At 41.3% G+C, this 12573-nt stretch overlaps 1 protein-coding gene across 3 annotated transcripts in view; it reads right to left on the bottom strand.

Annotated features, from left to right (window-relative positions):
• KHDRBS1 (KH RNA binding domain containing, signal transduction associated 1) overlaps positions 1 to 12573 on the bottom strand; it is a 38907-nt gene that overhangs the window by 17065 nt on the left and 9269 nt on the right. For all 3 annotated transcript variants that reach the window (XR_446331.3, XR_006221142.1, XM_007092404.2), the window contains exons 2-8: positions 9547 to 9671; positions 8120 to 8236; positions 5477 to 5623; positions 2684 to 2817; positions 1763 to 1964; positions 1187 to 1254; positions 368 to 426 (exon numbers count right to left, since the gene is read on the bottom strand). Coding sequence is in view for 1 of the 3 variants with exons in the window: in XM_007092404.2 (XP_007092466.2) it covers positions 368 to 426; positions 1187 to 1254; positions 1763 to 1964; positions 2684 to 2817; positions 5477 to 5623; positions 8120 to 8236; positions 9547 to 9671 (852 nt within the window). In the remaining 2 variants the exon portion in view is untranslated. The remainder of the gene's footprint in view (positions 1 to 367; positions 427 to 1186; positions 1255 to 1762; positions 1965 to 2683; positions 2818 to 5476; positions 5624 to 8119; positions 8237 to 9546; positions 9672 to 12573) is intronic.

Raw genomic sequence — 12573 nt, 5'->3', positions numbered from 1 at the left:
GCAGCAAAGGCCCTGCAACATGACTTAGGCCTAGCCATCTCTCCTGACCTGAAGTAGAAAACGAGCAACACTGGCTTAAAAGTCTGCTGTTCCAACCAGGCCAAGCTGGACCTGGGCCCTAGTTTAAGACATCCGCTTAGCTTTCCAAGAGTAACAGTAACCCCATCTCACCTTAAGAGCTCCTCTTTCTATGGCACACCACACAATTTAAGTAAGAGCAGCACTGCTATTGTCACATCTCCAACATCTCAGCTTTCTGAAGTCTTCTCCTTAGGTGGGTGACTGGCGGACCCCCAATAATCCAGTCACCAGCACTCTCCCTGGCACTTACTTGCACATTCTGCCCACCATGGAAATAAAGACATACCATAAGCTTCATAAGAATCTTGAACCTCCCCATGTCCATAGTCATAATATTCTGAATCCCTGAAAGTCAAAGACAGAGTGTTAGAGAGCTCGAGAGTTAAGTCTGTTTTGGTTTCACTTCCCCCACATCTCAGTCATTCTACTACATGTATAATACAGGAAAACGCTAATTCTGCTCCATCTCCAAACCAGAAAATCCTTCCAAAACATGTATGCGCTATGCATTTATAAAAAAATGACAATAGCAGAGAAAAATGGATACCACATAATTTAAAGTGAAAAACCAAAATTCTAAACTGACCATCTTAATCACAGTGCACACAAACACACATTTATAGGGCTCGCTGGAAAAGAATACACAAACATGCTGTTCTGTCCCCACTGTAGAATTATGAGACACTTACAATCAATCACAGATACGATGCATATACACAAAAAACGTTATTTAAGAAAAGTGCAGAAAATAACCTCACTTATGGTAGTGGGATTCTAGCTTCCTTTTAAACTTTAATGCACCTTTAATGTGGCTGTGATAGTTTTAAATAATAAATCAAAACAATTTTAAAGGCATTTTCCCTTTATTTCCATGTGGTCACGGCTCAGGAATTTTCCATCTGCTATTTCCAGATTCTACACCATAAGATTCACAGTTATCTAAATGAAACAGACCCGTGTGCCTTACTGACATGGAAAGCAAAGGAGATACCCTCCAACGAGAAGCCACATCGCTCCCTAGATGTGTGCTTCCTAAATCTCTGTTGCTCCAGCTCCTTCCATCCATCCCTAGGACACGAAATGGCACTTCTGTTGCCTGACTCACCCTTGGCTCTGGCTGTAATAGCCTTCGTAGCCTTCATAACTCTGTTCTGCATATGTATCATCATATCCCTAGAACAAATAAAAGGATACCGAAAGTCAGAATCACACAGAGTAGGGGAGGTAATTACATCCCATGGGAGTATGGCAGGCTTCTGGATTAACAGAATGCGGAATTTCCCTCCAAAATTAACACCCACTGTGGAATGGCTGAGAGAGGAAGGGTTATTTTCTTTTTAAATGAAACAAAACTGGACCACCAACCAACCAAACATGTGGGCAGGAAACAAGGTAAAAAGTTGAACTTCAGCATTATCAGTAGTAACTAGTGAAAAAACCCCTTAGTAAAACACTGTATATATCAAGGCACAGCCTATTTCCTGTTTAATCTATTCACACATAGTAAACCATGCTTAAAATGGAAAAATCTTCTCGTAGTGTAACAGTCACTACAAGAGAGCAGACTCCAGATCTTACAGGCAGTCCCTGCCACCTATGTTAAGGGCCTAGGTGCTGTCATTCAACTGCCTTTGGCAACCTTCTAGGTATTGGGAAATGGCACATTGTTCAAACTTCTTACATATTCTTCATATGTTTCTGGTGCAGGGGGTGGAGGCAAAGGTATTCTCTGGATGCCTGCTGTCCGCGCTCTTGGTGCTGGCGCACCCCTCACTGTAGGTGGAGGTGGCACTCCTCGAGTCACGGTGGCACCTCTGGTGATGGCTCCTCTCACTGGTGTACCACGCACCAGAGCCCCCCGAGGTGGTCCAACACCACGGCCCCTGCAAAGGAGAATTTATTTTTATGTTTTTAAAGGATAAACTTAAAAAAAAAAAAGTATTTATTTTGAGAGAGAAAGAGAGAGAGAGCGAGCGCACACGTGAGGGCACGAGAGGAGCAGAGAGAGACTGAGAAAGAGAATCCCAAAGCAGGGTCTGTGCTGACAGCACAATATGGGGCCACATGGGGTTCAAGCTCACAAACTGTGAGATCATGACCTGAGCCGAAATCAAGAGTCAGACATTCAATGGACATTCAGTTGGACCGAACTACCCAGGCGCCCTGGAAAATTTACTTTAAATAGAGCTTTTAAAACATAGGTTAGTTTAATGTTCAGATTTCACGATGCCTTAAATCAACTATTATTACAACACACAGGAATGTATGGGTGGGTAAAGGACCCAGTCCCACTGTGGACCTGTGAATGTCTCATCAGCGGACTACCACTTTGGGAAGTCTGAACACTCTATTAAAGGTCAGTCACAGGTAAAATTCTAAAGTCAGAGACCATTTTGAAAATGCTAGAACTGTCCAAAATTAAAAAAGCAAAAGTTTCAACAGGACAGCTGCACTTGACTATGACCAAAGTGCCAACATCTACTATTCCACTCTTGATGGTACAAATCCTGAGGCCCCCTTCTAAGCTGGAGCACCACTAAGAGAGAGATGCTACTGGCAGTCAAATTTACATCCTGTTTCTAGTCACCTCCATTATTTTTACCTGGGAACAGGTGGAGGAGGAGGTGCCGCTCCTCGGCCTCTCACTGGCACCCCACGTCCGCGAGAGGGCTCCGGTACTCCATTCAAGTAGGAGAGCTCTAGAAACTGCTCCTGGCAGATATCATCCATCATATCCTGCAAATGAAAGATAATGAGGAGTACTGTGCTACATCTCCACCTTCTGCTGAGAAGTCGTCCAGCCCACATAAGCCTTGGATCCTAAGACCAGATCTGAATGCCTGGATGAAGACTCAGGTCATGCACTCTCTGAAGTCAAATGGCACCCTACCTGTCACCTCTTTGAGGAAAGTCCTGATGGCAGACCCCCTCATTATTCAGCTGAAGCTCTTCATCATCGGTCCCTACCTAGCTCTCAAGATCACTTCCATCCACTCTCCATGGACAACCTCCTTTCAAGCCATGTAAAATAACTTGTAGTTCAGAACCTGGCATACTTGTACATCCATCCATACAAATAGCTTCCTCTTCCTGGAACAGTAAAAGCCACTACCATTAGATAGGCTCTATGCATTGGGCACTTTATAATAAGCTCTCTATAGATTCTGCAGTTTAATCTTCAAGGTAACCCTGAATTAAGTAGGCAGATCTTCCCATTTTACAGTTGGGAAACAGAATCAGGGCATATAAAGCCACCAGCCTAAGGATATAGAGCTAGTAAGTGGCAGACTCAATATGAATTCAGAAATTACCTGTCTCCCAAATCTAGGCTTTGAATCATCAGACTATATTGCCTTTTTTTGTCCACCTGAAACACTCAAACTTACTCTTACAAGACTTAATCTAAAATACTACCTCTTTTGAAAAACTTTCTTTGATGCTACCCCCACTCCCTCCTCTTTTTCTAGAGCACTGTGTATTTTCCCTACCCAAGCACTTACCACGTCATTTTAGAATTGTCTGTCTTTCTCACTAGATTGTGAGAAAGGAGCCATTTTTGTAACTTCAGACCCAAGCATAGTATTAGGCACCTACCAGATACTTAACAAATGTTTGGGATGAACAAGGAACCTGAGGCTCAGAAAAGTGAAATAATAACTTGTCCAAGATGACGCAGATAAAGGTCCCAGTCCAGTGCTCTTCCTACTGTACCAGGAAGCCTCTCTGGTACAGTTAATGGTTCTAAGGGGAAAACGGAGGCTCTGGTCATGGATGCAAAAATAGGGTCACTTTTTTTGTCTTCACAAGAGAGAAGAACTGAGTCAAATGCCATTTGCATATCTTTTCAATATTTCCTGATGAGAGCCATTCAGTTTTAACACTCCATGCTTTTTTATATATCCCAGGTGGACAGAGCTTCGAGAATAGATGATTCTAGTTACCACAGGGATGCCCCCCGCTTAATCTTCACCTCCTTCCTACCTTACACATTACTGACGCTTGAGACCCACAGAGGAGAGTCAAATGACCAATGACAGCCCACGTGCCTAGATTCTTCTGGCTGAGGAAACCCAGATCTGCCTGGCAGGCATCTTTTCAGAAGATCCACTTACACGAAAGCCTTGTAAAGCTACCCCTTTTGAGAAATATGCTGAGACTAAGGATCAAGAGGAGACGGGCATTCCCCCTATTCCTTCAGAAACCGGGTGGCTAGGATGCTTCAATAGAACACCTCAAAACGAGTAAAAAGAACTCCATCAAGGGAAAATTTACCGGCTCTTTTTTCTCTCAGATATTTTAAATCAGCTGTTTCGTGTTTAAACATTCTAACGAAGAGGAGGTACTTGGAAGCAAAGCCGCTGCTGAGACATCTGAGACGGGGCTGGACTTCGTGGAGCTCAACATTATAGGTACACACTGCCTGTAAATTTTTGCTCTACTTATTCTCACATCTGCTGACACCACGTTTAGTTCCAACTCCTCACTTTACGTACACAAGAAAACCAAGAACTGTATCTCCAACTCCTCTTAGTTTTAGTGATGCAAACGTGATGCTTACCCAATTCTAGTTAATAGTATTTCAATGCTTCCTAAGGTTCCAGATTCATCCTTGGTCATTAAATATTCAACTGTAGTATGTTAACTCTGACAACTAGCAGGACTTGCTGAAAGGCAAGAATCACACCATTTTCTACTTATTCAAAGAATGGACCCTCTGACCAGGTGGTAATAATTATCCAAGACAGGTAACTTGGTCTGTCCCAACTCTTCCTGGGCCTCAGTTACATTCCAGAAGGAGATGCACACCCATGTGTTTAATATCATCGATAGTCGAGCCTGTTAACAATCATGCCTCTTTCAAATCAAACTCTATGTAAGTAAATTCCTCCAGGAGAAAGAGTCCTGAATGTACCTAGGTCAAAATTTAATCCATTAACACTGGATGTTAGAAGCTTCTTGCTGTTAGTTAACCCTCTAGAGCCTAGAACATAATTCCTTGAGTACAGGGGGGTTTACGACTATCTTAGCCATTTTATCATCATCACCTCCCAGTTCCACACTAGTATCAATACACTTAGCTCAGTGAAGACTCTGTTCAATCTTTTTTAACCAGATGTTAAAATGCCAGACATACTGTGGACTCAAAATACTGACAACAGATACGGCTATATAACTAAAACCATATTAAAGAATAGAGTGGGTTTGGGGCACAGTGCTTTAAGAACTAGGTACAACTAACAGACTACCGCAGAAAAGTGAACATAAATGTAGAATTTGATATGCAATTTCAGAGATCATGATTATGCAGAGATCATGATTAAGAACCCCTGCCTTAGCAACAACACTAGATCCCAGTTCTCTCTTGCTCAAAGATATAGAATGTGGGATTCCTTACTGGTACTAGGAACTTCTTGACTTCCTCCATAGCATGGGCCATAAGAGCATAAGCCTCACATGGGGGTCCAAAGACTTCAATGAAGACATGCAGATCCATATTCAAGTGGGCATATTTGGGATCTCCGCCTTTGCGCAGCTCTTCTTCCTATGGAAAAAATGCAGAAAAACATCATCACGTGAATGCGAGAAAATGATGCCGTTACCTCCAGTCCAATGAGACGGCAAAAAATAACCTAAACAGGTGAGAGAAATAGTAAAAGTGTAAGAAGAAAGCAAAACAAGGTCTGGAGAACAGTAATTCACACAACATACTAAACCTATAATCGGTCTGCTAAACAGTTAACTGAATTCGGTGCATTGTCCAAGATGACACAGATAAAGGTCCCAGTCCAGTGCTCTTCCTACTGTACCAGTAAGCCTCTCTGGTACAGTTAATGGTTCTAAGGGGAAAACGGAGGCTCTGGTCATGGATGCAAAAATAGGGTCACTTTTTTGTCTTCACAAGAGAGAAGAACTGAGTCAAATGCCATTTGCATATCTTTTCAATATTTGGTCATGAATTCGGTGCACTCACTGGAGCTCTTATTAGATGTATAGAAGAGACTCACTTAATTCCAGTCTCCATTCAGATATAGCAGTTTGCCAAGCATGCATGCATTCATTCATCCATTCATTGCCAAGCATTTGCTCTTAAATCCCAAGTAGAGCCGTTAAACACCAGCTTTTCGTTTTTTAACTTTTATTTAAAAAAAAAAAGTTTTCGGGGCGCCTGGGTGGCTCGGTCGGTTGGGCGTCTGACTTCGGCTCAGGTCATGATCTCACGGTCTGTGAGTTCGAGCCCCGCGTCGGGCTCTGTGCTGACAGCTCAGAGCCTGGAGCCTGTTTCAGATCCTGTGTCTCCCTCTCTCTCTGCCCCTCCCCTGTTCACGCGCGGTCTCTCTCTGTCTCAAAAATAAATAAACGTTAAAAAAAATTAAAAAAAAAAAAAATTTACCTCTCTCTATAAAAAAAAAAAGTTTTTTTAATGTTTATTTATTTTGAGAAAAAGAGATACAGTGCAAGTGGGGGAGGGGCAGAGAGAGAGGTGAGAGAGAATCCCAGGCAGGCTCCACGCTGTCAGCACAGAGCCCAATGTTGGGCTTGATCTCATGAAACCATGAGATCATGACCTGGGCTAAGATCAAGAGTCGGATGCTTGGGGCACCTGGGTGGTTCAGTCGGTTGAGCATCTGACTTTGGTTCAGGTCATGATCTCACCGTTCATGCATTCGAGCCCCACATTTGGCTCTGTGCTGACAGCTTAGAGCCTAGAGCCTGCTTCAGATTCTGCATCTCCCTCTCTCTCTGCCCCTCCCCCACTCAAGCTCTGGGTCTCTCCCTCTCAAAAACAAATACACATTAAAAAAAAAAAATCGGATGCTTAATCAACTGAGCCACCCAGCACCACCCCCTCCCCCCGCTCTGTTTTTTAATGTTTATTTATCTATTTTTGAAAGACAGCACAAGCAAGGAAGGGGCGGGGGGGATCCCAACCAGGCTCCATGCTGCCAGGCTCTACACTATCAGCTCAGAGCCTGATGCAGGACTCAAACTCACAAACCATGAGATCATGACCTGAGTTAAAACCAAGAGTCGGATGCTTAACTGGTTGAGCCACCCAGGTGCCCCTAACTTTTTTCTATTTATTAAGTCATCTGTAGCCCCAATGTGGGGATTGAACTCACAACCCTGAGATCAAGAGTAGCAAGCTCTACTGACTAAGCAAGCCAGGTGTCCCAGCACAAGCTCTTCTTATTTGCTTATATGGTCTGGGGAGTTCTAAGGGAGGAAGGAAATCAGGATAGAGTGAAGAAATTTCATGTAAATCTCATTAGCTAGAATAACACACTTCAACCGTAACTGTATTCATCTAGTGAGAAATGTGAGGGGACAAAAAGAGGCTCTGAGAAAACAATGTTTGTCAATTCAGGCTACATAAAAGGAGCCCTGAATAACTTTTAGGCTGTACCCTGGTTATGTCTCATCCAAACAGCTGACCCTAGAAGATAATACCGTTTTAGTGGGAATTTTTTTTAGCACTTACAAACACAAAGCCTATGGGGCTAGAACATGGAAAAACATATAAGCATTAGGTTCTGTTGTCAGGATTACTCATGGTTCCTTTCCAAATTCTTTTAGTGGGCTTCACATTCCAGCTGGCTAAAAAAAAAAAAAAAAAAAAAAAAAAAAAAACAACAGCAAACCCAAACAACCAGTCCTCAGACTCGCCTGCAGACACAACGTTATTGCTGTCACTTTTCCATATTACCGGAAAGGGAATGTGCTGTTCACATTTTAGTGTGTTTAGTCTGGATAAGTTTTAGTACATCCAGTCCCCCTTCCAAGTTTTCACAGACAAGCTTACTAACATGAAAACTGCTACTGCTGCTTCTATTACTACTATACAGTTAAGAACCAGAAGGAAAAAAAAACCATGCAACCAGCAGGGCACACCTAGGCTCTTCCGGGTTGCCAAACAAGTAAATTAACCTGGTCTATAATCTCTTATATCCAAGGCAAATTTAAAGGATTTGCATCCTGTACATATACAAGTGTTGGCTTCCAGAAGGTATGTTTTCTTGCCTCACTCACGTGAGCTTACCTTGGCTTTGTCTCTCATTGAGCCCTTGCCCAGAACAGAGATCTTGGCACCTGTCTCTTCTTGCAGTCTTTTGATTGTATTCCCTTGTGGTCCAAGGATCTTCCCCACAAAATTGAACTGACAGAAAATAAAAACAGATTTCTATTATACTATATGTTAACTAACTAGAATTTAAATAAAAATTTGAAAAAAAAAAAAAAAAAAAAAAAAAAAGACTTCTAAATACCCATGTTCCTATAAAGCATTTCCATATATGTTATCTCATTTGGTCTTCAACAACCCTGTAAAATAGGGAGTTACCATTCCCGTTTTACTGAAAGATATACTGAGGATATACTGAAAAGGTGAATAATCTAAGATTATACAACTAGGAAGTAGCAGTTCCTAGACTTGAACTTGGGTTTCCTAATGTAATCTGGTGCTCTTTCCATATTATCACACTACAACCCTTAGTATTTTAACACACATAAATATTGGTAATGCAGTGACTAACCTCAGAACAGACAAATGACATTCTTTTGTAGTACTTGTTAGGTAAACTAAATATAACTAATCTTTTTCCTTAAAAAGCGGGGGGGGGGGAGGAGAAGATGTGGTATGTATGTACAATGGAGTACTACTTGGCAATCAAAAAGAATGAAATCTTGCCATTTGCAACTATGTGGATGGAACTGGAGAGTATTATGCTAAGCGAAATTAGTCAGAGAAAGACAAATATATGACTTCACTCATATGAGGAATTTAAGACACAAAACAAATGAACATAAGGGAAGCAAAAATAATATAAAAACAGGGAGGCAGACAAAACACACAAGATTCTTAAATATAGAGAACAGAGGGTTGCTGAGGGGTTGTGGGAGGGGAGATGGTCTAAGTGGGTAAGGGGCATTAAGGAATCTACTCTTGAAATCATTGTTGCACCATATGCTAACTAACTTGGATGTAAATTAAACAATAAATAAATTAAAAAATAAAAAATTTTTAAAAAGGGAAAGAGGAGGAGAAAAACAAGAAAGCATTTATATAAAAGTAAAATGTTAAGAAATAAAATTAACTTCATCTTGTCAAGGATTTGTGTTAAATTTCCTATACTTAGATTTCATGTCATTGTATCCCCTATGTCAATTTTTTGACAGAGGACAACTCTTTAGTTTTTCTCTTTGAACTTGGAGGATGAACAAACATTTCAGAAAGAAACTCTTTTTGATAATAAAGTTGATTATATTTCCTTCCTGGCTATAGGTATGCTGTTAGTTTATGGATGTAGATGTTTCAACTGCCAGGAACAAATACTACCAAAAGCAGTATTTGGAAGAGAAGCTTCACAGGCTCAAGTATCTGATGTGTCATAATCTCCAGAAGTCTTTATTGCAGCCCGTGACTCTTACACCTACAAAGATGATGAAGTGAGGCCTTTTCTGCCTTACCTTGGGATACTGCTTGACAGGTATCAGTACCCGCTCCTTCAGCTTCATGTTCTTGTGAGAAAATAAATCCAAGTAATTCTCCTCGTCATCCTTTTTTGAATCTCCTTTCTGAATCTTCTCAATTTCTGAATAAGACAAACACAATTTAGTTTTGTTCTGGTAACTAAAGGCAAGTTTCCGAGTCTGCATAAAGCAGTAACAGTCGAAGACCAAACAGTTCAGATGAATGTGTTAATTTCAGAGACTGGCTGAGAGCACCAAAGCTGTGTGGAGTTGACTAGGAAACCCAAAGCCTGCTTCGCATGAAAGCAGTTTGCTTTTCCACCCCCACCTGAAACTGCTACATCAGAGCTGTTCAAATGTTTCCTTAGAATAAATGGATTTAACAAAACCAATGCACAGAGATGGGGAAAAAGGGATAAATGAACGAAAAAAAGTCTGCATTAAGAAAAAGCACAAAGTCGTATCTTGATGAAAATACAAAAGTCAGTAATTTAAACATACAATGGAGAGCGCTGTTAAAGTTTCATTGTGACAGTAAGTAGTTCTTTGGACGATAGTCCTTAGGAGTTTGAAAGACACAGTTCTTAGTCTACCACTCACTAGTTTTGTGAACTTTGAAAAGTTATTCAATTGCTGTAATTTTTGGCTCCTTCATCTGTAAAACAGAAGCAATATCCACCTCATGAGGTTGCTATAAAGACAGAGTAAAATAACATATGTACATATGCTAATTAAAACCCTTGGGGGGGGGGGGGGCGCCTGGGTGGCGCAGTCGGTTAAGCGTCCAACTTCAGCCAGGTCACGATCTCGCAGTCCGTGAGTTCGAGCCCCGCGTCGGGCTCTGGGCTGATGGCTCGGAGCCTGGAGCCTGTTTCCGATTCTGTGTCTCCCTCTCTCTCTGCCCCTCCCCCGTTCATGCTCTGTCTCTCTCTGTCCCAAAAATAAATAAAAAACGTTGAAAAAAAAAATTAAAAAAAAAAAAAAAACCCTTTGGGGGGGCAGGGAGGAGGGCGCCTGGGTGGCTCAGAGGTCGAGCATCCATCCAACTTCGGCTCAGGTGGTGATCTTGCGGTTTGTGAGTTCAAGCCCCAGGTCGGGCTCTCTGTGCTGACAGCTCAGAGCCTGGAGCCTGCTTCGGATTCTGTGTCTCCCTCTCTCTCTGACCCTCCCCTGCTCACGTTCTGTCTCCCTCTCTAAAATAAACGTTAAAACAAAAAAACATTTCCTAGGAAGTGCTTAATATACAGTCAACATTAGTCCAAATTCAATGTCCTAAAAGAAAAAATGCACCAAGGCACTTTCAATTCACAGGTCAAGATAGTTTCATCAGATATGACCTTAGTGTTCAAAAAGATTTCCTATCATTAGGGAACTTCATTCATTCACTCATTCATTCATTCACTCACTCACTCACTGGAAGTGTCTGAGTGCTTCCTATAGAGAGGCAGATGAAGGGAGAGATACAGGATGATCATTAACCACTATGGAAGACTTAATAAGGGCCAGACATCTATCCTACAAAATATAGGAGATACAACAGAACAAGTCAGATATGATCCCCACCTTCACTATATTTATACGCTGATGTTAGTACAGTCTGTGAAGTTGGCAATGAAGGACAGATAAAGTGCTATGACAGGAGTACTAACAGAGATGGAGTGGTACGCACAGGCAACTAAAAAGTTATGTGGCCCACTGAAAAGAGTAAGAAAAAAAAATTATACTCCCTAAAATTATTAGAAAATTCTAAATAACACATAATGTTCTCCTTATATACTATTCTAACACTGTGTTTCTATCTTCCATAATTTTAAGGTAAGGGTTCTCAAACTTCAGTATGCATCAGAATGGCTTCAGAGGGCTTATTAAACTAGATTGCTAGGCCCCAACCCCAGTCTAGGATTTGTGTTAGGAATGTGCATTTTTAGCAAGTTACCAGGTGATGCTGGTATTACTGACCTAGGGACCACACTTTGAAAGTCACTGGTTTAAAATATAAAGACTACTACTTCAGGGCACCTGGCTGGCTCAGTCAGTGGAGTGTGGGGCTCTTGATCTCCGGGTTCTAAGTTCAAATTCCACATTGGGTGTGGAGATTACTCAAGGAAAAAAAAAGATATACTACCTCAAACACATTATTCAAACCCATACCTTTAACAGTTTTGAAAAATACTGTTTACACTAAGTCCAGCTGTGAAGTATATAGATGAAGAAAAGTCACTTTGACAGACTTCGTAAGAATTCAGAATTTCAAACTAAAGTATTCCGTTTATTAAAAAGCCTAATTTCAGATGTTATAGTATGGGGTGAGCTAACCTGCTTATGCCCAAGAACACATACTCTCTTGCTTTCTGACAATTAAAACTGCTAATCATATTGTGAATCTTTTTTTTTTTTTTTTTAAAGTAGGCTCCATGCTCAACATGGAGCCCAACATGGGACTTGAACTCACGACCCTGAGGATCAAGACCTGAGCTGAGATCAAGAGTTGGACGCTTAACTGACTGAGATACCCAGGCACCCCCATACTGTAAATATTAAGTAAACCTTTACTCCTATGGGAAGAACTATAGACAACAGTGCTCTTCACACTCCTATGTTCCATTGCTTGGAAGAGAAAACAAATTTGGCCTTTCAATTAACAGGCTAAATGCTTCATTCAACACCCTATTTGTTTGTTGTTTTGCTGCTGATATATCCTGACCTCTATTCCCTCCTCCCACTTACTGCTAATATTAGCTTTTTCTAGCCACTAGTTTTGAGCCTACCATCTTTGAATACTTCTCTTCTTGAATTTCCAAAACTGAAAAACTGGGTACTCAATTCTCAAAAGTCCTAGGAACAAAGACGCCATATTTGTGATCTGAAAACATCACTGAGGAGCTTCTAAAAACGTGGAACAAATTACACGCCTCATTTTATCTATGTCCTAATTGCTACCCTCTAGTAAGGCCCTTCTGCTGTATTTTATACTACTTTCCAGAAACTTTACTTGGCCAGTGCAAGAAGATAAGACTCAAAGCC

Source organism: Panthera tigris, chromosome C1, assembly GCF_018350195.1.
Source record: "Panthera tigris isolate Pti1 chromosome C1, P.tigris_Pti1_mat1.1, whole genome shotgun sequence".
Lineage (NCBI taxonomy): Eukaryota > Metazoa > Chordata > Mammalia > Carnivora > Felidae > Panthera > Panthera tigris.
This window is presented reverse-complemented; position numbering and strand designations above follow the sequence as displayed.